This window comes from Arvicola amphibius, chromosome 4 (assembly GCF_903992535.2).
Source record: "Arvicola amphibius chromosome 4, mArvAmp1.2, whole genome shotgun sequence".
Lineage (NCBI taxonomy): Eukaryota > Metazoa > Chordata > Mammalia > Rodentia > Cricetidae > Arvicola > Arvicola amphibius.
The window spans coordinates 148,465,635-148,491,970 of record NC_052050.1 but is presented as its reverse complement, the minus strand read 5'-3'; the positions used below and the strand labels follow the sequence as shown (position 1 = coordinate 148,491,970).

General features: G+C 46.5%; 1 protein-coding gene and 1 long non-coding RNA gene across 2 annotated transcripts; both read right to left on the bottom strand.

The window, feature by feature from the left end:
- Positions 1 to 805: 805 nt before the first annotated feature.
- Positions 806 to 2,366, bottom strand: LOC119811278. Its single transcript, XR_005284963.2, has 2 exons — positions 1,346 to 2,366; positions 806 to 1,299 (listed from the first exon to the last, which is right to left on the bottom strand). It is a non-coding gene; the product is annotated as an uncharacterized LOC119811278 (long non-coding RNA).
- Positions 2,367 to 3,477: 1,111 nt separating this feature from the next.
- Positions 3,478 to 24,956, bottom strand: Slc25a15 (solute carrier family 25 member 15). The gene is made up of 7 exons (XM_038325020.2): positions 24,826 to 24,956; positions 22,127 to 22,241; positions 16,672 to 16,930; positions 11,167 to 11,304; positions 8,544 to 8,713; positions 7,124 to 7,282; positions 3,478 to 5,608 (listed from the first exon to the last, which is right to left on the bottom strand). The coding sequence occupies exons 2-7, from the start codon at positions 22,179 to 22,181 to the stop codon at positions 5,484 to 5,486; spliced, it is 906 nt and encodes a 301-aa protein (XP_038180948.1). The 5' UTR covers positions 22,182 to 22,241; positions 24,826 to 24,956; the 3' UTR covers positions 3,478 to 5,483.
- Positions 24,957 to 26,336: the final 1,380 nt, after the last annotated feature.

The window sequence follows — 26,336 nt, the reverse complement described above, 5'->3', positions numbered from 1 at the left end:
TACCCTTAATGATTACTCTGAGCCTTGACTAAATTTTAGACAGTTTGACCCAAGCCTGATCAGGATTCATGGCTTTGGGGCAGAAAGGAATTTCGGGACTGGCAAATATCAATCAGAACTGGTGTCAATAAAGATATTGTAGTATACATTCTAAAACAAAGATTAGAAGAAAGAACAGCATCCGAAACAAAGGCTGGGTGCAGGCTCCTTTGAGAGTCACACATAATGTCATTTTAGTTGTCATATTTTGGTGGGCTTTGAAGATATTATGAAAGGTATTTGGAGCCTAAATCAGATAATAGGGTGGTTCCTGGGGATTATAATTGATAATCACCGGAGTACCAGAAGGTATGGTATCAATAGTGTAGAAGTGTCAGAGGGAATGATGCCCTTCCCTAGGTCATACACATTCAGGCCTTATGCCTGGTCCATTGCTATTTTAACAAAGTATCTACATACGGAAAGAACAAAATCTCTGCCAGCAACCTGTGTAACAAATGTGAACTAGGCTAGAACTCTCGCTTCCCAGCTGGAGAGGCTTCAGCCAGGACAAAGGGTCTTCCTTCTCACGGCATCTTATTTCCCTCATCTTTCTTTCTGGCCCCCAAAAGACAAGACTGCTAGATAGACTAATGTCTAGGTGTCTGACCAGTGACCAGGTGTCCCTCTCACGGGACCTGTGACTTTGGTCTGCCTTGTCTAGGCTATGCCTATGAAGACGGCCACTTCTAGGGCAGCCCTGGACGGCCATTGAGTTCAGGTGTGCTAGGTAGGTACTGAGATGATCACATAACACAAGAGGCAATAACAGAAGCAGCTTTTTATTACTTAAGGATCCCAGAAATAAGAGAACAGCATGCCTCTTGGGAAGGAAGAAGGGAGCCATGGAAAACAATAGAAAGGGACCTCACTCAATGGGATCTTTTTACTTCTATCAATTTATGTGCAAAGTTCATGACTTTATTTTTTTAACATCTGGAGAGCTTCCCATAGTGTAGACGCGCCATTTTCCTCATCCGCTTATTGGTTGTTTCCATTTCCTAGCTATTGTGAATAGAGCAGCAGTGAGTGTGGCTGAGGTTGCTTCATACCCTGCCACATTGCTAAGTTTGTCTCCGCCTTTCCCTGTTTGTATCACTTTAATTTCCTTCTCTTGCCTTATTGCTCTAGCTAGTATTTCTAGCACAATATTGAAAGGGAGTGGGGGTAGTGAACGTCATTTTCTCATTTGTGCCTTTGGTGGGATTGTTTCTTTTCTCCACTGTGTGGAGTCTTTGCCTTTGGTGGGACTGTTTCTACCTTTTCTCCACTGTGTGGGGTCTTTGCCTTTGATGGGATTTTCTACCTTTTCTCCACTGTGTGGGGTCTTTGCCTTTGATGGGATTGTTTCTACCTTTTCTCTACTGTGTGGGGTCTTTTCCTTTGGTGGGATTGTTTCTATCTTTTCTCCACTGTGTGTGGGAGTCTTGTATATAGCTTTTATTATGTTGAATTATGACCCTTCTAGCCCTACATTCTCTAGGACTTTTTTTTTAACCACGAATGCATGTTTTTGTCAAAGGCTTTTTCTGTATCTATTATGTCCATGTGATTTTTCTTTTTAAGTCCGTTTATATGGTTCATTGCATTTATTGACTTGCATATTGAATCATCCTTGCATTTCAGGGATAAAGCTAACTTGGTCACGGTAGATACTACTTTCAATATGTGTATTCTGTTTGCCAGTATTTATTGAGCATTTTGAATCTATAGCTCTAGTGGTTTTTTTTTTTTTTTTTTTGCTGTCTTTTCCTGTTTTAGAATTACAGTGGAGTGCACCTTCTGTTTCTTGTTATATAGGAAGGACTGGCTATAGATCTTTGAACATCTGGTAGAATTCTGATGCGTATCCAGTTTTAAACTGGAATTTTTTATATTATTTCAATCTCATTTGTTATGGATCCAATCAGGTTGTTGGCTTCTTGGTTTCACTTTGGTGGTTTAGCTGAATCTAGAAATTCATCCATTTCTTTTAGGTTTTCCACGTTAAGGGAATACAAGATTTTAAAATATATCTTATAAAATTTGAATTTCTTTGGTTTCTCTTGTAATATATCCCTGTTCATTTCTGACTATGTTGGGTTTTATCTTTCTTTTAATTACTTGGGCCAAATAAAGGTCTGCCAATCTTATCTTCTCAAATAAGCAGCTCTTAGATTGATTCTGTGTATTGTTATATGGTATGTTTTGATTTTTTTTCATTTTTTAACAGTGCAAATATCTGAAAAATACCTATAATACACATAAGTCACTATATATGTGTATGTATGAATATATGTGTACATATATGTATATAGACGGGAATATATGTGAGAATATATACTATATATACACACACTATATATTCTATTATATATATAATATATATATAATATATATAATAGAATATATAAGTTGTCCTTATAGTATATACACACACACATATATACATATATATATGTATATATATGAGTTGTCCTTAAATTTTTTTAACATCAAGAGAAAGCAACATACTCTTGAAGCCTTCTTTGTGTCTTGACTATATCATTTTAAACTGTAAAGTACTGCATATTTAGTTGATGTGATTGCTTAATATGTTTCAACAGGAATAAGGGAAGAAATTTTAAACTCGCTGGAATCATTAGTTCTTTGTACCAGTTTTATTACGAAACTAATAAATTTTTTCTTTAACCATGTCTTTTTAAGAATCTTTCTAAACACTATGATGACTGCCCTTTTTTTTTCTTTTGGTTTCATAAAGCTTTTATATGAACAAAACAGGTAGGGCTACACTGTAATCCAGCAGAAACAGCCTAATGTCCCATGTATGTATCATGACAAGGTTTATGCCAGCTGTGCTAAATTCAACTTACAGAAACAAAACAAAATCTTTGAGTCATCATTTCAATGCATCAGTTTTCGTAATGGGGCTTTAAAATTTTTTAGAATCTGTTTGCATTTATCATTAATATGAGATACACATACAATATACATTACAGTTTGAGGGCTTGCTTACATTTTCCAAGGGTGAGTCCATTATTATCATAGCAGGAACATGGTGCCATGCAGGCAGGCATGACTATGGAGCCAAGAGCTTTGCATCCTGACCCACAGTCAGCAGGGAGAGACACCAGCCGGGAATGGGCTTTTGAAACCTCCCTTCCTCCAGAAAGGCCACACTTCCTAATCCTTCTAATCCCATAAAGAGCCCCACTCCCTGGTGACTAAGCATTCAAATAGATGAGCCCCACGGGAGCTGTTCTCATTCAAACCACCACACTGGCAGAGCGCAGGAGCTATCTAGCTGGATGTTTCATAACTGCAGAGTACAACATTGTCAGCTGGCCTACAGTAAAATTATTTTACATCAGGAAACCTTGCTGGCAAGACAATACTTGTTCCAATGCAAACTGGTCTTTAATACAAATAAAATGTATTTAAATGAAGCTCACCACAGACTCAACGTTAGTTTTATTTAATAATGATAAAGTACTCATTTCTTTAAACAAACTATCTCAAGTTTTGGTTTTGTCTTAAATACAATTGTACCCAAGCATTAAGCCACAAATTAAACCATAATAATAAAAATTCTCCTTAGGTCTTTCTTTTTCACTTCCCCTTGTTTCTATAGAAGAGGCCACAAATCTTTAATGGACAGATTGCAAGAAGACATACAGGGATAACAGACCCCAGGCACCCAAAAGGAAGATCATGGCTCTGGCCAGTCCTCTTCTTGCAGGAAGCCAATCCTATTTTGCTTCAGGCCAGACCTGTACAGATGAAGCACCACTCAGTGGCCACTGGTCACTCAAGAAGAGAGAGAACTAAAGCAGAGAGACAGTTTCTCATAAAAAGCCAGCCCAGGGATGCTGAGAGGCACCCCTCCCTTTTTGAAACACGTTGCTTCCCCAACCTTGTGCTCCTGGCACTGTGGCAAGGGGGCATAGGCAAACCTATCACCTTCACCTTTATAGGCAGAGCAGGGACAAATCCTACCGACAGCTCCTCTGCTCTTGGAGTATTGCAGACGATGTGATTTTGGTCGCTACATAATACTACCTAGTTTAATAAAAATGTCTTTATTATGTCACAACACTTTCCAAATTTACACATCATCTAGTCATTGCTGGGTGTGCATGGCTTCAATCCCAGCACTCAGGAGGCAGAGCCAGGTGGATATCTGAGTTTGAGGTCAGCCTGGTCTACAGAGTGAGTTCCAGGACTGGCTCCATAGCTACTGAAAAACCCTGTCTCGAAAAAAAAAAAAAAAAAATTATTGACTGTCAGCTCCAAATGTAGAGGCAAATCAAGGAGTTCTGGGCCCCAAGGTAAACTTCAGGAGGGTTAGCACTGACACGGTTACGAGGTGGTGCCCAGTGAGCTCCGCTGGACTTCCTGTGAGTAGGATTGGGGATGAAAGCAGGGAACCCAGACTTCTCTGCTTCCTTAAGGACCTCTGATTGGTGGAGCAGAAAGACAGTGGGTTTAGGGTGGCTTCATATCCAGGACCAAAAGAGCAGCCTGGCTGGGCGGTAGTGGTGCAGGCCTTTAAAGCCAGCACAGAGGCAGGCGGATCTCTGTGAGTTCAAAGCCAGCCTGGTCTACAAGACCTAGTTTCAGGACAGGCTCCAAAGTTACAAAGAAACCCTGTCTCGAAAAACAAACAAACAAGAAAAAAAAAGAAAAAAGGAAAAAAGAAAAAAAAAGGGCAGCCTGGATTCCTGCTGAGAGCAGGTAAAAGCCCCTGTCAGTTTTCCTAAGGGCGTGGCAAGGCATCCCTTGTCTCTCATGAGAAGGGAGGGGTGAGTACTCTGCTGCCCTCCAGGCCACGCCCACCAACCCCAGAGTGCATAATAAGCCCGCCTAGAAAATGGCAAGGTTATGAGTTGAGCATCATGAAAAAAAAAAAAAATCCAGGCTATCCTCCCTGAAATTTCGTCAAGAATGTAGAAGCCACAAGTATGCATCTAAAAATATAGATGGATGTTTTAGCTTTGATGTAACCTCTTAGTGCACAGGCTCAGCGGCCTTTGGCCCTACACCTAGGATGGGTTAAGCAGTCATTTACAACAATCTGCATAGAAATTGGTCTCCATTTACAACTAGACAGGGAACAAAACTGTGTTTTCCTCAACTTAGATCCATCTACATTGCACGTGTACCTCTGACCTCTGCGGAAGTTCTGTCCTGAGAAGAACACAGTCTGCATAGGCCACCAGCTAGCTGCCCTGCACATTCCAAGGGCAAGAGCAGCGACTTTTTTCTTTTGGCACAATAATGGTCAGAAATTATACTGTGTAGAATAGAAGGTCGTCCACAAAGTCTAAGACTTTGAACAGAAGAAGGGAAGACAAGGACAAAAGTCCCAATGAATCGACAATTCCACATCGTTCTTGTTCTCATGAAACCCTGAGTTAACAACAGTCGCTGAACGCCTGCCTCGAATCCAGGCCCACCAGGACACTTCAGTATGCTTCCAATTGGTTCATCATCAACTTCCTGCTATATTCATAGGCCAAAAACAGTGCCCCATTGGCAGGGAAGGCTCGAAGCATAGTGGGTTTCAGTCCAGAATACAAGGCTGTTATTCCTGCAAGACAATAGGGCAATCAGAGATCGCGACGGCCCTTGCTGGAGGACACACGTGTAACTACACAGGAGAGACTGTCTGTGCCCACAGACTCAGACACAGCACTAAAACCCCTGGGATGAAGGGACTTGCTCTCAAGTTCCCCTCAACAGACTACAGGAACAAGGTAAGTAACAAGCCCCCAGGCAAAGCTGATTGATGGTCAGATAACAAACCAACTGCTTTGCCTGGAGGACTCCTCCAGTAAGGACAGAGCAGAGCTAACAACTAACATGGCCAGGTGGAAGCAATCGAAGAGCCAGAGGGACCAGCAAGAGAACCCAGAGATGTAGTCACCCTGCTCAGAATGGTCATGGGGGAGACCTAGATAAGGGACTGAACTAGGGTGTAGCAGGCCAAACCGGAGAAGGCACACAGGAGAAGTGGGGACACACAAGACACCTGCATTCTGTGTGGGCCGTGAGTTTAACATGTCTGTGTCTCCTGCTCTCTATGTGGGCTGTGAGTTTAACATGTCTGTGTCTCCTACTCTCTATGTGGGCTGTGAGTTTAACATGTCTGTGTGACCTGCTCTCTATGTGGGCTGTGAGTTTAACATGTCTGTGTCTCCTGCTCTCTATGTGGGCCGTGAGTTTAACATGTCTGTGTCTCCTGCTCTCTATGTGGGCTGTGAGTTTAACGTGTCTGTGTGACCTGCTCTCTATGTGGGCTTGAGTTTAACATGTCTGTGTGACTGTGCTCTCTTTAAACCCAAAGCACAGTTCATAACCCAAGGTACTTTTTGTTTTGTACCTTGCAGATAATGGCATTTTCGACCTCATCTATTTCACTTTTCAAATATTTATCACTAAAAATATTTTTAAAATTTTAGATTACAATTATAAATCATTTCTCTTCCCTTTCCTCCACTCAAGCCTTCTCATAACCCTAGTTTTAAGATGCCTATATGATGGGCTGATGTCCTACGAACATGCCTTACAGTCTAACTCTAAACCTAACTCTAACCGTATAACTCTAAACCTGACGGCAAACCATCTCTAGGGGCTGCTCAGATTTCTCCTTCCAGAAGTCTTATGGCTAAAGAAGTTGTTGCATTCTTTTAAATGTAATAGGAATGTAATATACATATCAGGGTTCTTTGAGAAACAACAGCCCTGGCGGTCCTGGAACTCACTCTGTAGTGGTCCTGCTGGTCTTTCCATATTTGGAGTCCATAAATGAGGTGATGCTGCTCACTTCACAGCACCCTTCCCTCGAGACAAACGTTTGCATCTTAAAAATCCCCAAGGTATTTAGAATACAAAGAATCCTGCCAGATACCTGCCCAGAAGTTAGGAAAAAGAACTTTAAACATTTTTGAGAACAATGAAAATAAGCTAAAGCAAAAGGCTTGGAGATAGAAAGCTAGCGTCAGGAAAAGGACGAGGCAAGAGAAAGGAGGAGTCACAGGTCTAATTATCCCTGGATGGATACACTTCAAAGACATCAACCACTGTGCACACACCCCAGCCTCACCTTCGTTCTTCACAATACTCAGGAAGGTTCTGACTAACCCCGTCTGCTTTCCAGTCATAGAAAGAACTTGAATTCTAGATTTGATACAGTCCACCGGATAGACGGCAAGCCATAGGCAAACTCCACCAAATCCACCGCTTAGCATCAATGGGACTGGACCTAGGGAGGGAAAGCAGCCAGTGGTACTTTGTTTTGGGTAGCATTTCCAGAAGCACATGGAACAATTAGCTCCTTGAAAAACATTCAAGGGTCTGGCTAAGAAGTTGGAATATCCCTGGGCCTCATCAAGACCCGCTGGTCATTCAGGTATTGAGTCCCCACCCCAGCCTCGTCCTCCTGTTGGGGTTGGCCCACCCACAGTCAGCAGGTCTCATAAAACAGAGAATGAGAAAACAGTCACTGAAATAGAGTCCATGTCTTTTTCAGCTTTAACCCAACAGCCCACATCTTTCTCTACTGTGACCAAAAAGGAAAAAATAAAAATCGTTGTACGTTCCTGAAACAAACATGGTGATTTGTTATCACATTTTTAAAAACGTGCATTAAACAGGTGCAACCAGGATTGTTTCCATTTATGACACTGATAAGTGGTGCAGGAGCTCCTTCCGCTCCTTCAGCCAATAGCCTTTGAGATACCAGCCCACTGGGGCGTGGTCTCTTTCTCTTTAAAAAGCAGCGGCAGTCCGGACAAATCGACTCCTTTCCTGGCTGTCGTGTAGGACAGTGTTCTGTAAGTTTTTTCCCCTCAAATAAATAACCTTTTTAATAATAAGTCCAAACTGGTGTGGGATTGTTTCACGTATTATCTGGCGCCCAGCATTATCTGGCGCCCGACGTGCCTGCCGCCAGCTCGGCTTGGCACAAGCCCTCCCTCAGCCGTGGCCCAGGCGTGGAATCAGCAGTTAAAAAAACTCCACGCCTTGCAGGATCCACGGGCCGGACAGCCTGAGTGGGCTTTAATGGATAATGAGGAAATAATGTTTGGGAAACAAACTTATTTATGATTTGATGTCAGAGCCAGGGTCTGGCAGACAATCTTATTTTGTAATTGCAATGACAGGCAATTAATTAACCAGTTAAAAAAGAAAACGAGTTTCTAAAGCTTATTGCGAGATTATTGATAGTGACAACCATTTCTTCCTCTAATGGACCCAGAACAGTTAGTGCCACCCAGAAGAGAAGGAGCAGCTCTAACAAGGCTAATGTGGCAAAGAAGTTTGGGACATAAGGCTTCAGGGCTTGTCTTAGGAAATTTCCCTCGGGAGAGGGTGCTAGCCAACACCTGCTGCCATTACTTTCTAGCGTCCAGGAACTCCCCAGTGCCGGGTGGACTCCCGGGAAGGTGCACACTGAACACATACCCGTGGAAACTAGGAAACCCTCTACTAAACCCAAACACTGTCAATGCAAATACATTTACCTAGTTCATCTTTTGATTTCCCTGATGCGAAAAACGATCTGCTCAGTTCATAGCCACCGAAGAACAAGAAGTAGCCTGGTACTTCTCGAAGTAAAGTGCTTGAGAGTCCGTGGTAGAAGCCCAAGGGGCCGTCCTTCCTAAAGATTTCCTTCACAACTGACCAAACTGTGCTGGGGGAGACAAAGCAGGGGCAGTCAGTGCAGGTGGGGAGATGCGTGCATGCAATCAGACATCTTTTCCAAGGATGATTTACGTGTCCAGCATTTCTATAATTGTGTTTTCTGTGGCCTGCCCAACCAAACCAGCAGCTTCCTTACTTGTGCCTAACCAGGCCTGCTAACTAGGGGGTGTACATTTCTGTAAGTTATACTATCTGAGATGGAAAAGGGTTGGTTACTTCCTTTTTTTTCTTTTTTTTTTTTGGTTTTTCGAGACAGGGTTTCCCTGTAGTTTCTAGAGCCTGTCCTGGAACTAGCTCTTGTAGACCAGGCTGGCCTTGAACTCAGAGATCCGCCTGCCTCTGCCTCCCGAGTGCTGGGATTAAAGGCTTAAAGGCGTGTCACTACCGCCCGGCTTACTTCCTTTTTTTTCAACATAAGTAAAAATGAATTACAATAAAGAGCCATGCAAGCCTCGAAAAAGCTAACAATACTATATTGCTTAGAGCCTTATCCCTGGAGCCCTGCGTCTTCCGCTGGTTGGTGTATTTGTTACTTGTTGTAATAAATACCTGGTAACGTGAAAACTGAGGGGAGAAAGGGTTTGTTTTTGGCTCACGGTTCAGGGTATAGCCCATGGTGGGGGCAGAGGGGTGCAGCAGGAGCCTGGGACAGCTGATCACAGCACACCTGACATCAGGGGGCAGCAACAATGAGTGCTGGCACTCAGCTGGCTTCGTCCTGTTATGCAGGCTAGGACCCAGGCTCGGGTCACGCTGCCACCACTTTTTAGGTGGGTCTTCCTACCTCAGCTGACTGGATAAAGGTGTGCCCAGGTACTTGCCTCCTAGGTAATCTAGGTGTCACCATGCTGGCAGTCAACAGTGGCCATCACTGTGTGCTTAGGATAATTTGTTGAGGTGGTGTAGAGACATGAGTATCACCTGAAGGCAAGACACCTAGAACTGAGTCTCTAAAACCAAAGGGGTCCAGAGGAGCTAACTCCCTTTAGCAGATGAGCCCCGCTGTTGGAGCAGCTTCAGGGCCAGACACCCTAGCCCCCCATCTCCACCATAGTGTGCCCTGTGGCAGGTTTTACACACTGAGAACAAGCAGAATGTCACATGATCAGGGTAACCACTAAATCGCTCCCTTTGTTCTTAGGGAGCAGGAGAGAAGACGCCTCAGCTCCTGGGGTGGCAAAGGCCATAAGCAACCCTCCTCCTCCTGAGACCTTTGTCCCTGCAGTACTGTCCCCCCGCACATGTGAACACAACAGATGACTCTGGCTTAACACTGAGCTGCGGCAAGCCTGCATCCAAGCCTGGGTAGAAAGATTGTTGATGTTCATCGTGTCACTCTAAGCACAGGTTACAAAGGCACATCACTTTGTGACTGTTGACAGAACTGTCCGCTTGTGATCTGTATGCATTCACAGTACCATCAGCGGGTTCTAGTTCAGAAATCACCTTTTAAAACGGTGATTCTCAACATTCCTAAGGCTGTGGCCCTTTATTACAGTTCCTCATGTTGTGGTGACCCCAACCATAAGATTATTCCATTGCGGGCCCATTACTGTAATTTTGTTACTGTTATGAATCATAATGTAAGCATCTGATATGCAACCCTTGCAAAAAGATCATTTGACGCCGGAGGGGGGGGGGGTGTCACGGCCCTCAGGTTGAGAACCATTGCCTTAAAGCATTATACTGGTAGACTCCTAGGCCATGCACAGCGGGGAGGAAACCGACAACTGGTCAATCTCTTGACTGGTTCCCCAGAAGATTTACAGACCGTGGGTGACAGCAACACCCCTAACTAGATCTTCGACCAGTCACACATCAGGAGACACCATTTTGTGATTAATAAGGATAATTGTTTTTCAACTCTAGACACGTGTGGCATATATATCCTCACGGTGGTGGACAGCCACTTCCATGCCTAAGCTGATCAGTGCCTGGACCACAGAGAGCAGCTCTACTTAAGCAGGCCTTGATGAATATTCTCAGTACCTGGACCCTTACCAGGAACATGTGAAGGTTTGGGAAGAGTGGGAGTTGCCAGTAACTTGTGACAAAAAGCCTGACTACTCGTGTGAAATTTCAGAAAGGGCAGGAAACATTCACCTCAGAATCCAAATCCACTTAGCTCAACTCTCAGACCCAGTTCAAAGCTGTCTCCCAAACATGGCGGAGGATCATGTCTTATGCAGTCAGGAGGACAAAGGGACGTTTGGCTCCCCGGTGTCTCCAATTCTGCACTATTAAATAACTGCCCAAGACAGCCTCTCTAGGATAGGTAGTGTGTCCCAAACATAATAAACAGTCTTTCAGGAAATTATCCCAACACAGTATTAGAATAGAACAGGGAAAACTGTTTCTACACTTGGTGCTTAATTTTAACAACATAAAATGAACACAGTACACCCAGAAAATACCTAGCGTCTGTGAATGAACAGTGCTTACTTCTGGCTTGCAGCTATCTTTCCCGACGATTCCATTTCATACATGGTCTGGAGCCGGCACTTCACAAGCTCTGTGGGGCAGAGGACCAGTGCAGCAAAGGCAGAGGCAAAGGAACCAGCAGCTGCGTTCTGGAGGTCACTGCAAGGACAAAAGGCGGAGCATCAGCTTATCCGTCCCTCTGGCAAGCACGTCACAGAAGAGCAAAGGATGGGAGAGCAGAACCTATGTGCGCAGTCCCATCTAAGAATCCCGAGACCCTGGAGCAGACAGCAGTACTCCAGCATGTAGAGGTAAGACACGTCCCCAAAGCCACACATCTAGAAAGTGGAGTGCTAGGGATCAAACCCAGTCTGCCTGATTGCTGCATCCATGCTTCTGACCCCATCCCCTCAATCCATGTGTAGTAGTGTTTAAAGCAAGGGTTCTTAAGAGGCCATTAGGCCAGGTGGCAGTGGCGCACGCCTTTAATCCCAGCACTCAAGGCAGAGGTGGCAGATCTCTGTGAGTTCAAGACCACCCTGGCCAACAGAACAAATTCCAGGACAGGACTGTTTCACAGAGAAACCATCTCGAAAAAGAAAACAAAACAGAATAAATTTTAAAAAGGCAATTAGGAATAGATTCGTTCCTGAGGATGAGATCTTCATCAGGTGATATAGCCTCCACAATAAGAAATGTTTGCTTAGGCCGGGCGGTGGTGGCGCAGGCCTTTAATCCCAGCACTAGGGAGGCAGAGGCAGGCGGATCTCTGAGTTCAAGGCCAGCCTGGTCTACAAGAGCTAGTTCCAGGACAGGCTCTAGAAACTACAGGGAAACCCTATCTCGAAAAACAAACAAAAAAAAGAAATGTTTGTTTAAGCTTCCTAATGGATGGTATTTTGTTTACTAGCCCAAGCTAAGGCACATAAAGAAACAAAAAAGAGTAAAAGAAAAAACCATAGGAGATGGGGAAACCACCTACACTACATTAATACCTTACTATATTTGTGACAATATTCCTTCTGGCCCTGAATTCAACCTGGAGTAACCAGACTTGTAACTACTACAGATAAAAACCAGTCTACGTTTTTTGTGATCGCAAAGATTTACCAATTCAGTTATGTCCTCTCATAAGATTTGATATGGTTCTCTTCCCCACTGCTCTCCCGAAGAGACAGGTGGGTCCTTGAACCCTTCTTCCTCTTCTTCCTTCTCCCTGTATTTATCTTTTTCCTCTCCCACTCCCTTTATCTCAATAAAACTCCCACATAAAAAAAAAAAGATTTGATACAGTTTGTGTATGTTACCCAACAGTCTGTGTGATGGAAGCTCGGTCCCTCGTGTCTCAATGTTGAGGTGATCCCTTAAGAGTCGGGGCCTGCCCATGAGAACGCCCAAACACCACAGGTCATTGCCAACATTACTGGTTACTTTTCACAACTTGACTGGTAAAGCCCTGCTGCTGAAGACAACATTTACATATGCCAGACACAGAGAAGCCAAGCTGGTGCCCATCTAGAAGCTTCACCTCTACTGACTAGCACTTGTGGTACTGGAAGGTACTCTTGCATGTAGAGGAGAAACTCGGTCATCAATACCTCTCTGCTACAAACCCTGCGACCAACAGTGACTTCCTTGCAATACTGGTACAATAGCGACATAAATGCTAAGGAAATAATCAACCACTTTCTGACCGGACCCAAGGCCTGCTCCATGAGTTGGAAACCCATTCCTGACACGGCTAACGTGGCCAAGAGCCTGAGACCAGGATAGGTCTGAGACAGGCCACGGCTTAGGGGAAAACCTGAAACTGTAATTCTACTAAAGGAACTTAGTAATGAAATGATTCCTGACGGCATATTCACTGAACTCAGCGCTCATCAGGGAAGCTTCTTGCTTTGTCCCCCAAAATGGGACAAAGTGCGGAGTGAGAGACGTTGGGAGCACTCAGTCTGAAATGGGATGTCTTCATCAAACCCTTCCCCTTGGGGTTCAGGATCTACATGGAAAAGGCAGAGGGACTCTGAGAGCCAGAGAGGATGGATGTCTCCATGGAAACAGTGCCTTCCAGACAACAGCAGGCCTGATGGTCACATAACACAGAGACTAGGGCAGCATGCACAAGACTTGCAAAGGCTCCAGCCAGATGGGGCCCTGCACTAAGAAAGGAGAAGTGGACGCAGGCTCCCGTCCCTAACCAGCTACCTTACATTGATACCAAAGAAAGATTAGTTTTCTCCAGCAGAGTCTCAACGGGTACACACCAGACGCAGGACAGCAAGCTTACTGTGGGGCTGTTGGAAGCAGGACTGTTTTGCTGGGTGGACTTTACCTTTTGACCTTAAGGAAATTAAGCCTACCACCATGACCTAAGACCAAGCAGGTGTACCAGCATCCTTGTGTGCAGAGCAAGAGGCTCACACTGCTTAGTTCACTCTTCCCGCCACTCCTTAGTTCTTTGTTAAAAGCTGAAGCTTCAAACGGTCTTTTGGTCAGCCTACAGGGCTATCGGCCTTCCTCAGGGATTCTGTCAGTCTGCTGACAGGCAACTAGCTGTCCATGAGGGTCATTACCTAGATTGTGCCAGGTTTGCTAGAACTAAGGGATCAGTCAACAGACATGGAAGTCAATTCAACCTCAGGTGTTGGGAAGGTTCCAGAACCTGAATGAACACAAAACATTGTAAGAGTACAAGGGAGGAGGCTTGGAGAGATGGCTCAGTGGTTAAGAGCACTGGCTGCTCTTCCAGAGGACCCAGGTTCAATTCCCAGCAACCACATAACAGCTCACAACTGTCTGTAACTCCAGTTCCAGGGGACCCTACACCCTCACACATACACACACACAGGCAAAACACCAATGTACATAAAATAAAAATAATTTAAAAAAAAGAGTACAAGGGAGAGGCCAAGTCAGCATTCCACGGACTTTGCATTCGTCATAAGTACTTTCCGGTGCACAAAATACTACACACACACCTTCAGCTCTACATGTAGGATAAACGTGATTGACAACTGGAATCGAAAGTGCGGAGAGTATAGGACAGGGTTTTGTAAGCATCAACTGTAGACTCTTTGTCTCATTTTGCTCTTTGGGTCTTTTCGCCTTAAGGGTTTGTTTGTTCATTTTGACTTGCATTTTGATGTTTTGGTGTGTTATGTATGCTTCTCGTTTTCTTATTTATTTTCAAGAGATAAAAAACAAAGTTGGTGCGGAGGATCTAGGAGGGTGGGGGAGGGGAAATACGATCAAAATATATTGTATGAAATTTTCCACACACACACACACACACAAGAAAGAATCCACTGTTTGACCTAAATGCCTCTGCTGTGTAAGGTCTCATTCAACCAAAGGTCAAAGTAGAACACCATGTCAGGTTCAAACCAGGACACACAAATATTTGTGATGTGGTTGCAGAAATCCACAGCAAATGCTTGCTTTAATGGTTTCCCTTGGCCACTCTTGACAAATGCTCTCTAGATCTGACCAGCATCCTTGCTGGTCTAACAGAAAGAGGTCTGAGTGGAAGGGGAACAGTGAGCTCAGCTGACACCGTCCTTGGCCCAGCAACTGTGACTATTTCTCTGTCTGAAGGACAGAAATGGCAGCAACTCCAACAGTTATGGTAAGGGCCATAAAGACACAACCTACAGCCAGGTGGTGGTGGCCCTCGCCTCTAATCCCAGCACTTGGGAAGTAGAGGAAGGCGGATCTCTGAGAGTTTGAGGCCAACTTGGTCTAAGGGCTAGTTCCAGGATAGGCTCCAAAGGCACAGAGAAACCCTGTCTCAAAATAAAATAAAACAAAAGACACGATCTACATGTCAGAGTACAGCAGATTGTAGGCAGCGTTCTCTCAGCAGGTAACAAGCAAAACGTCTCCTAAGAGGGAAAAGGGGAAAGACTCTAAACTCAGCAAAGATTAATGCTGTGTTTGAGCGCCTTAACCATGCTGATTTTCACACTGAAGAACTTGTGTGGTAAAAAGCCACACACCGTGGATATCACATGAAATAAATGTCCTCAAAGCTCCACACAAGAAACAGTGAGGCTTTTCCCAACCCTTTCTCAGTGACACTAACTCTTGCTCTGGAGAGGGTGTGGAGAAACACGGCTGTAAACCATTACTGTCCATCATCAGAAAAGACTAAGTGAACGGTAGTAACACCCACCTGTCATCCCTGTGCAGGAGGCTGAGGCTGGAGGACGGTGAGCCAGTCAAGGCTACACAGCAGGACCATGTCTCAAGGCAGTGTGCTCAAACCAGTCTCAGAAGCAGGGGAAGAGGGGAGAAACACCTAGGGCCAGAACCAGGTTTGCTCCCATCATCATTTCTGTCCTGCAGTCAAAGGTTGCCTTGCCCAAAGTGGAGCAAGGAGTCTTCTAGCAGAACCTTCTCTGGGTACCCACTTCTGCTTTGGCTCCTCTCCCATGTGGTCCTTCACTAATGAAGCTGACAGAGAGAGCCAGTTGCCTACTGCTTTGCTTGCCTGGTCTCCCTGTGGGATGCTAATCTCTTGGACTCTACTTCTGTCTCCCTTGGCCTCTGCTTCCTGACCTCCCTTAGCTGGAGGTCTTGAAGGATCACATTCAGCTCTCCTCTGTCCTGCATCGTCTCCTTGGGCTGTCTATCCAGTCCCCAGTTTTTAAACATAACTTCTACCATCATGATCAATTTTTTGTCTATAAAATAGCACATCTGAATCTTGTAGATATCGCCAGAACACTTCCAAGTACAAGGAATCTACTTCAGTTGTGTTCAGCCTGTGGCTACAATAGAGGTCCTGACTCCTACTGAAAGCCAGAAAGCCTGCCCTTTGCAAGTAGTGTGTATGTGTGTGTGTGTAAAAATGACATATGATTTTATTGTATGTATTATGTATGGAGGCGTACATGTGTATATGGGTTTCTCAGGAGCTATACCTTTGTGTTTTGAGAAATGATCTCCCTGGGACCTAGGGCCCCAGATCTCCTTCTACCTCTGCCTTCCTGGAACTGAGATTAGCAACACACACCATGTGCAGCTTTTTCTGTGTGGGTGGTAAGGATCTAACTCAGTGCCTTGCAAGCACTTTAGTAATCAGGCTTTCTCTCCCCAGCCCCACCTCCCCCAATATGATTTTAAATCATTTCAAATAAATCAACATTTGAAGGAAGGACAACTGAGCATCCCTGTGGCTTGTGAATTGTGTTTGGTCTCTGAATGAAGTCTGACGTGTAGGAGGGTTCGGGTCCATCTGTACTGCCTAAACGCCACATTTCTGGTCTAGCATTTTGCTCAGGTACCTTTTCAATACTCCCCACTAAGCTTAAGTCCCATGTTCTATAGTTTTAATCCAGTATCTTCCCGTAGGGACCAAAGCACACAGTGGACTCTTGACACGATCCATTTGGCCTTCTCTGGTTTACACCAGGACAGTGTAGAACATCAGAATCGTTTTTAAAAGGGAAACATCTTTCATATAAATGTCATTAAAATTAAGTGTTTACTTATATAAAAAAACCAAGTGTCGGAGTCCTGACTCACCTCAGTTTTGCCTGACTGTCCAGTCCAACCACTTTGCGGACCACCTGCTGGCAGAAGCCGTAACACATGAAGAGCACCGAGTTTTCCGCAATATTGGCAATCAGGGCAGGACTGGTACCCTTGTAGAAGCCACGGAAGCCCACCTGGGAGTAGGTCTTCAGGCAACAGTCGGTGAGGCCCCGGTAGAGGCCTGGAAACGTCTGCATCTTCACCTTCATGGTGTCGAAGGGCTGCCCAGTCAGCACACATGCTGTGCCCCCTAGAGGTAGGATGTGAGTCGTGAGAACGGGCCTACAGCCACACACAGAAGGACAGTACCTCGCTGCCCATGGTTTACCAGTATCTTAGTTCCTAATGACTGACTGCCTTTCCCAAGTCCCCTAGCCAAGGTCAGTACAACTTCTGCAGGTGTCTAGGCTGGTCAGCACCAGAGGCCCATCCTAAAGGGAGTCAGGCTTACAGGGCAGGTCTTTGGTGTCTACACTCCAAGCCCCGAGGACAAGAGATGGTCTATGTTTAGGGGGGTTCACCCAGGTAGTGGTCAGAGATGGGCTGGAACCCGGTCTTACTGTGTCACCCCAGAGCACCTCTGAACCTCTGTTCTTCATCTACACCGTCTCAGAGTGTTAACTTAGCACAAACCTGACACACAAGCGGTTACTAATCAGCAGCCACTACAGACACGAGGGAGGAGCAATGCATGCAGGGACTGTGGGCGGGACAGTGGGACGGTGGTAGAGGCAAGCATTTCTTCTTGTCTAGGGCCCAACTGTATGGTGACCATGAGAAAAACAGAGCCAAGCGCAGATAAGGAAAACAAGACACCTGCTAATTAATCTCGAGGGCAAAACACTTGACCCTGAAGAGAGCTTTCATTTTAGCTCTATCAATTAATGGTTTGTATGCAGGGAACAGACTAGAATCGATGGCCTCAAGTCTGCCTGGCATTTGCTTTCTTGTTGTGAGAATATCTAATGTACTTAAGTCTAAATTGCACTAGATTACCTCAGTAAGAGTTCTGAGCACAGGGATAAGAACAAACTGTGATTGCCCATAAAGTCTGTAGACCCTGGACTAGGACCAAAGTTTTAGGACATGCTGCTGGTTAATATTTACCTCCCTCACGAGGCTCAGAAGGCCCCACGTTTCTGGCACCCCCTGCTTAGGTCAGGAAACAAAGCGGCTATGTGATGAGGCCACTAACACACCATCAAAATGGAAGGCTTACACAGAATATTTAAGAAATACAATTTTAACAACTCAGATATCACACATCGCCATTCCACCCGTGCTGTGGAAGCGGAGATGGAGGGCAGCGAGGATGACTCATTTATTTACTGGTAGACAAGTTTAACTCAAGGGATCGGAGAATGGCTTGGCCTAGGAAACAACCAACACGTTTTCTGTGATTTTCATGCTGCTGTTTGCTTCTTCCAGGAGAGTAACTGCAGAGCGTCACCCGATTATCCAGAATTCTGAACCACTGGAAGATCACTCAGCAAAGGTGATACAGCAGAGTACGTGGTGTGTGCCTGTAATCTCAGGACCCAGGAGGTGGAAGCAGGAGGACTCAAGAGTCCCGGGCTAGCCTGTGCTAGTCAGTGAGAACAGAGCAACAACAACACATCAAGATGATTTTCCTATAATCAGAACTGTTCTCTCCTGCATACTGCTGGGCTAGTCTATGTGGTCCCAAACATAGCAAAATCACTGAATTATTCCAAAGCAGCCGGTGACTGTTAGGACTTTTAGAGTGCCCATTTTGGATAAACCGAGTGAAGCCTTTAGTTCAGCACGTTAACCTTAGACCTGAACCGTTTGCATGTTAACGCTCAGCCTGAATGTGCAGACAGACAGCAGTTACTATGACAGATGTTTGCTGCATCTCCATTTTCTGTGTCCATTCCAGAAGGTAGGAAGCTAAATGCCATGAATATAATGTAGCTGCAGCTTCATCTCCTCATGAAAGTGGACCTAAGTCCCAACAATGCTCACCACAGAACTCAGTCCAGTGCCCACCCCCAGCTCCAGCTGGAAAGCACAGCGCCAAGCCGGCTCTCAGATTTTACGCATCAGTAACGCCGAGAACATTGCGTAGAAGTCCTATGTCTGACCATTCTCAGGGGCAGCTCTCCACTTGCTCTCCAGGAGAGGTACTGGGACCAGATCATGCTCAGTACTTCATCAATAGTCACTGTGGTGGGTAATTCTCACTGTCGGCTTGACTGCCTTGAGAGGCCATCTAAGAGACCAAAATAAAGCAGACCTCTGGGCACCTGTCAATTTCCTGAGACCACTCTGAAGTGCCTCACTGCCCGGTGTCCAGATGTAATGCAAATGAAGAGTAGAAAGAAAAGGGACAAGAGCAGAGTCGGGTCCCCCCACTTCTCGCTCCCCCTCCCCCCGCCATGGGTGTGCGTGTGTACAGTATAGATGTGTGTGCTTTCTGGCTGCCAAGATCTGAACTTCTCTGGTCCACCCCCCCCCCCCCCACACACACACACATACACACACCAGGATGGAATAAAACACCTGAAAACTGCCAGCCAAAATGAACGCCCTCCCTGAGGCTGACCCCCCCCCTTCTCCTCCCTTAGGTTGACTTCCCCTCCCTTCCTTAGATATTTTAGCATAGCCACAAAGACTCTGTCCGCGGACTGTCAGTTTTCCATATACAAGCAGCAAATCACAAGTCACTGAGGCCATTTATCAAGGAAGGGACAACTTACAGCAGGACGTACAGGTAAACCCCAACCTCCCAGTGGGCGGCAGTGCTGCCTTACAGGACTGGGAAGCAGGACATTAAGATATTCCTTCAGAATGGTTCGTGGGGTGCTTGTCATTTTGACACTGAGAAGATAAAATTCCTCCTTCCCAGCCAGTGAATGAGGCACCCTGCAAGGACCGCCAGGGATGATTTTCCCCTGGTGTAGGGAGATACAAAACTAACTCAAAGCATTCTCCAGACTCCCGTGGCTGTCTTTTGTAATACAGGCTGCCTTGCACTGGTAACTAGCCAACGCTCTAACTGTGCTGCGTTAACTCTCATCCCAGCTGCCCAGGATCCTTTCCTGAGACCTCGTCTACAGCAAGCACAGGTCAGGCCAAAATGGATGCCTGGCACTTTAATAGCAATGGTTGGGAAACTTGTCTGGTGGGAGCACCTTTGCTTAAAATCAAAAGGAGACAGAAAGAACTGGTTTACATCTCATTATGACCCTTGACCACAGCTGACTCTGTTCTTACAGATAGACCACCTGACCAATGAGGGGGTGGTCATGGAACGAGGGGTTCTCTGCACAAGTGGAAAAAAAAAATCTCAAAACCTAGCAATTTGCCAGTGCAGACAGACAGGGTAGCCAAGAGTTCAAACTACCTCTGACCTCAGAGAAGGTTGCTGCCCTACTAGACACTAAAGCAAAGGTGTCAACAAAACAAGAGGCCAAGATCTGAGTGTTTCTACATACATAGTGAACACTGATCCCCAGTTCTGGAAGGCATGCTATACCAACTAAACTTCGGGACTCTCAAAAGTAAGACTGCTCCTCCCTGGTTGCATTCCCAGTACCTCACAATAGAATGTGTCTTACGTCACTAATGAGCATCTTCTCTGACCAGCCTCGCAAAACCCCTACCCCTGCCAGGAAACCTGTACTCAGAAATCTTGAAACCCAGCAGCTCTGGGGATAGTAGCCTTGTGTTCCCAAGCCCAGGGACAGATCCCAGACTCTGGCAGCAGAACCATTTAAAGTCAATATATGGACACACTGTCATTGTTTTAAATAGCTAGACAAGGCTCCCAACAACATTGTTGCAATTTACATAAAGACTATAACCTGTAAGTGCTACTCAAATATCCGAATGCATGCTCAGGGAAGAGGGAAACTTGTTAAAAAGCCTTGCTTGCTCTCAGACTGATGGGAGAGCAGAGATTGCCTGCAGTTGAGATTCTCAAACGACTGCACACCTTCTGACGGAAGAGCAAGAGCTGTGACACTCGCCACTAGCCAGAGCTGGCGGATGTTTGTCTCTTACAGGCAGCATCTCCACAGCATGCCATGAGGACTAAGAGGGGATGGGGGCCAAGGGATTGAACCAGCCTCTCTTCCACAGAATACGGGGCACTGACCTGAAGACCCTAGGTGGTTAATAACACATTGGGGTACAGCTTTGCTAGCTACTGGACCTGCTCACCACACTGGAACAGTCTTTGTCCCTAGGCTGGAGAGATGTCCTTGGCTGGGGATCCTTATCAGCCTTCCTTCTGAACCAACTTTGACCTTTGATTCATGAATGGGGGTGGAAGAACTGGGGGGAGGGGAGAGAGAGAGAGTTGTTCTCTGTACAAGGATTTTTTTACAGCTGAACAAAGGACAGAGTGAGAGGTGGTAGTCCCCTGACCACACTTGATCTGCTGACCCAAGAGGTCATACAGGGTAAGAGAACATCAGGCATCCTGGTGCTCTTGCCTCCCCAGTTACGAGAATCAATACGGGGCGGGGCTAGGGTAGATGAAAGAAGGGAACCTTGGAAACATGTGCCTTCCAGTGTCCCTCTGCCCCTAAGATGATGGAACTCTGGAAACAAAATGACTATCATGGGCACCCAGTTCTATTTCTGCACATTAAAAAGTGATCTTTTACAGTGGCCTCAAGTCACCAGCCCTGGCTCCAGTCTGTCCTTAGGCCCAGGATCTAAGAGTCAGCCTCAACCACCCATTCTCAAAAGTTCTGCATCATCTTCCGTTCTGCACCAGGAGACTCTGAGAACTGTCAGCCCCATTGCTAGAGAGCCTTCCTTTCTTTCCTTTCACCAGCGAGAACAGGAATGGGAGCTGGAGAAATGGCTCAGCGGTTAAGAGGGCTTACTGTATTTCTAGGGTGACTGCTTTGGTTCCCAGCCCCCACATGGGAGGCCCACAACTGCCTACTCCAGCTCCGGGGGATGGTGTCACTCTTCCAAGTAACCTCAGGCACCTGTTTACCTGGGCAGATGCTCACACAGATGCGCATGCACATGCATACACACACACACACACACACACACACACACACACGAATAAAAATAAAGCAGATATTAAAAAAGAAAAGTAACTGGCATTTTGTCCTACAAAACATCTGAAGCCTGTCTGGCAGGGACCCGCTGCCACTTGCCAGTTCTAGCACGTGAGTTAGTTCATTTTGGAACTAAGATGCTTTCTGCCAAAACCAGGGACATTCTTCATTGTCTGATAAAGCTTTAATAAAATTAAACACTATTGTGTATGTACTTGCTACCACACTCTGAACAAAATCACATTCCCATTAAACTGATTCATTCTGAGGGTAAATTATATTACCTATGGGGTAACAATTTCCAACCCACTCTGAGGACATACTTCAGGAATCTGGGCGTGTGTGCATGCATGCGGGGGTGGGGGGGGGGGGTGGGGGGTGGGGGGTGAGTTGAGGCTTACCTGCGGCCCCTGCCGTGAGGTCAATGGCAGCTTGGATGGCAGGATTGGACTTCATGGTGCCACTGGGTTCTGTGGAAGGCAATTCTCTACAGTGTCGGCTGTGTGCCACATATCCCTGGGAAGGAAAGGTTCAGTTAGCCTCTGCAGCCCCCCATTCTCTAAGCCTGCTAAGTCACTGCACCGTAACTTCTGAGAGGGGGGGAAACGGGTTCCTAAGGAGGCTGACTGTATCAACACAGCCAAGTGCTCCACTTTCCTTCCAACATCGCTCCCACACCAAACCTTCCCTGGGTGAAAACCTCAACAGCAGCAGATAAGAAACCAATCACAAACGGTCCAGACTTCACCAGATTAGTGCTTCAGCGGCCTATGGTGAAAGTCCAGTCCACCAAGCTCAGCCATAAGCTCAGACAGCAGCCTGTGCCTCAGAATGCCAGAGCCTAGGTGCTCCATCAAGTCACAAGGCTCCTAGACCCGGAGGTCTTCATCGAAGACAAGGTGGATTATAGAATTACCACGCACAGGCAGTCACAAATGCCACAAGGCCCAGAAGAAAGCCCTGACCCTGCTCTTGTCACGACTCCATTCGTTTCAGCAGTAAATGTGTAGATCTACCTAAGGTCGTGCTACAATTCAGATTCTGATTCAACAGGCCTCCAAGTAGGACCGGACCAGAGATTCTCCCAGTCCGAGCTCCAGGGTAAGGCTGACAATGTGGACCAGCCCCACTTTGGTGCAATGTCTGGACTACTGGGTTCCAGTTTGACTTGATCAGAATCCCAGGAGTGAGTCTCAGAGTCTAGTCGCCATTGTTCTCTACAGCAACACTTGAAATGTTTGTGTTGAAGGCTAGAGTTTCAGGAAACAAAGAAGTCTTCTTCTACCTTTAGAGAAAAAAACAACTTGCCGAGACATGAACTTAATATTAACTAGAAAAAAATGGAGGAGGCCGTAACATACAGGATCAAAGTTGCCCATCACTCAAACTATTCTGTATGTTCTCAAAACACAGGATGGACTTACATGGAACAGAGGGCAGTTTCGTTCCTCGTCACACTGAGGAGTTTAGGCCAAGGTTCTTTCAAATGCCAAGGCTAGCCAGGCAGTGGTGGCGCACGCCTTTAATCCCAGCACTGGGCTGGCAGAGTAGGGTGATCTCTGTGAGTTCAAGGCTAGCCTGGTCTACAGAGAGAGAGTTCCAGGACAGGCTCCAAAGCTACAGAGAAAACCTGTCTCAAAACAAAACAAAAAACAAACAAAAAAAAATGCCAAAGCCATCCTGAAAGCCAAGAAAACAATGCCAGAAACCAAGAATTTGTTAAAGAAAAAAAAGAAAGAAAAAAAGAAAAGAAAAAAACTCACTTTGTTAATGACTATATTCCAAGGATCTTTTTTTTTTTTTTAAAAGTTTCTTTTTAAATTGGCAATGTGGTAGTAGTTACAGAATAACCCAGTTCTATATTTCTTCAGGGCGAGTAAGCCTGGCTGCAGGGGTAACATTCAAAGTGGCCTCACATAAACTTCAGTGTTGCCATTTCTTTTTACCTGAAGGATTCTCCACTAACTTGGAAGGCACAGAAAAGTGTATCTAAGTACACAGTCACTATGAATGCGACCCTTTGACATAGGCCAAACGCAAACACTTCAAATTCTAAAGATAATACATGCAGAGAGCCAAAGGAGCAGGAGTTCGCTGTGAGTTTGAACCTCCTAGAGATGTCAGAAAGACTATACCCAAGTCTCAACGACTTGGAAGCCTATGCAAGACCTACACAAGGATGATACCAATAAACACGCTAACAAGGATGGAGTAAATCTCAGGGGCGGCTCCGCCCTCCACAAAGAGCTACAGGTGTTACAGGAGGCCGCAATACAGGCCATGAATTTGAGACGGAGAGTTAAGGGAGTTACATAGTCTGGGTTAGAGGTAGAAAAGGGGAGGGGGGAAATGATGTTAATTACAATTACAAAAACAATTACATATAAAAAAGCTTTTCTGTGCTAGAGATTAAACCTGACTTCCTGCGTACAAGTCAAATAGTCTACCACTTAGTCTCCTCAGGGGTACCTGTTAAATTGTAAGAAACAGAAATGGTACTAACAGATGAACCAAGAAAATATGCAGAATGAACTCAGTGCAAACTGTAGCTTGGAGAGTATGAACAGGACTTGCACAAACCAGACTGGTCCGCTTAGAGGAGCTTGTTGAACAATTTGGAGTAGAAAACCCGAATCCCTTGAGGGTCCCCCACCCTCTTCCTTCAAACTACCCAGCAGTCGCAGGAACAACGCCAACATTACTACGGGTTCCCAGAGGAAAACAACTTCGGTGGTCGAACCAGGTGAGGCTGCATTTTGTCTCCGGCTGCAGCTGGGTGGCAGGAGGCCGCATGCCACCACCACCACCACCGAAACCATCGGCCGATCGCCGGCACCGGGTTGCCAACTACTGCCGCAGCCGCGGAGCGCGTCACCCGGCCTGCACCGGATCCCCCCCAACCCCCGCGCGCGCTGCGCGCACCCCGCAAGGCACCACTCGGGTCAAAGCCCGCCCGAGCCCCAGCGCCTCCCGGGACCCGGCCGCCAGCCCGGTTCGTGCCGGTGTGGCAGCACGTGTGCGGCAGGGCGGGGACTGTCAGGCCGCGTCCCCCTAGCCCGGCTGCCCGCCCGCCCGCTCCCTCCTGCAGCTGCCGCCTCACCGCTGCGCCAGGCTGAACCGGATTGCACTCCGCCGTCCGCGCTCCGCTGGCGGCCGCGGCCCCGGGACACTCTTAAGGTCGCAGTGTGGGTACGGCCCTCCTGCCCGCCCTCCGGAGACCCTCCACTGGCCCTCCTCCCCGGCCCCGAAGCCCCGCCTCCCCTCCTCCCTCCGTCCCTCCCTCTCGAAACCCCCCCCACTGCTCCCCCAACCCCAAGCCCCGCCTCCTTAGGTCCCGCCCTCCAGAAGCCCCTCCCCGGGGCCCGCCCCACCCGAGGCCCCTCCCTCCCGAGGCCCGGAAGTCTGTCTCCACGCTGGCAGCTTGTCTGGAGGACCCTGGAGGTTGGTGGCCGCTTCCTGGAGGACTCACCTTGGGGTCTCCTGGAGGCTGTGGCTTTAACGGGAGTTGAAAAGTACTAGAATGGTAGTGGTGAAATATAGATTACGGCCATCTTTCACAGTTACCTGTTTGTTTAGAGACAGGGACTCACATAGCCCAGGCTTAACTTGTTAAGTTGCTAAGGATGGCCATGAACTTTCTGGTCTTCCTGGCGCCACCTTCCAAGGGCACGGAGGCTTGGTTTTATGAGGTGGTTGGAATCAAACCCAGGGCTTCTTGAAATCGAGCTACATCCCTAGCCCATCCGATTTTATTTGCTTGTTTGTTCGTTTGCTTTACGTTGCTTTAAATTTCCGTCTTCCTCCCCCAAGGAAATCCATCCCCAGGAACATTATGGAAAGGACACTCATGTAAACTGCCGCTTCAGGTTCCCAGAGACATATTCCTCTGACACCTTATTTAGAAGTTGGCATGATGGTTCAGAGGCACGGAACTCTTGCTGCTTGTCAGCTTCACTCAAACCTAGGATGAAAAGGAAAAGTCACAGTAGATGAATTGCTTAGAGTCGTTGGTCCAAGGATGTGACTGTGCCAGAATGTCTTGATTGATAATTGATGCCGGAGGACCCCGCCCATGATTTCTTGGGCAGGTGGTCCTGGATTGTATAAAAAAGCTAGCTAAACATCACGCCAGGAATCAACTTAAAGAGTGAGTGATCTAGTGGTCTGTATTCCTTCATGGCCCCTACCTTGAGTTTCTGTCTTAACTTCCCTCAACCTGAAAGTGTATGCCAAATAAACCCTTCCCTTCCCTCCCCAAAGCTGCTGTTTATCAGAGTGTTTTATACAGCAATAGAATGAGACTAGAACCCTGCTCTTCCAGAGGACTAGAGTTCAGTTCCCTGAACCCATATCAGATAGATCACAAGTTCAGCTCTGGTGGACCCAACTCCGTCTCTCCCTCTTCTGGTTTCTGCATGCAGGTACATGGGAGTACACACACACACACACACACACACACACTTACACACATGTTTACACATAAAAATAATAAAAATCAGCAGCGGAGCAGTGGTGGCGCATGCACTCCTTTAATCTCAGAATTTGGGAGGCAGAGGCAGGCGGATCTTTGTGAGTTCAAGGCCAGCCTGGTCTACCAGAGCTAGTTCCAGG

Coding starts and splice junctions, on each gene's coding strand:
- Slc25a15 (XM_038325020.2), bottom strand. CDS start 22,181: ATGAAGTCCAATCCTGCCATCCAAGCTGCCATTGACCTCACGGCAGGG. Junction 11,305..16,671: donor GACAGTCAGGCAAAACTGAG/GTGAGTCAGGAC, acceptor TTGTCCTTGCAG/TGACCTCCAGAACGCAGCTG. Junction 5,609..7,123: donor GAGTATTGTGAAGAACGAAG/GTGAGGCTGGGG, acceptor ATTGTCTTGCAG/GAATAACAGCCTTGTATTCT.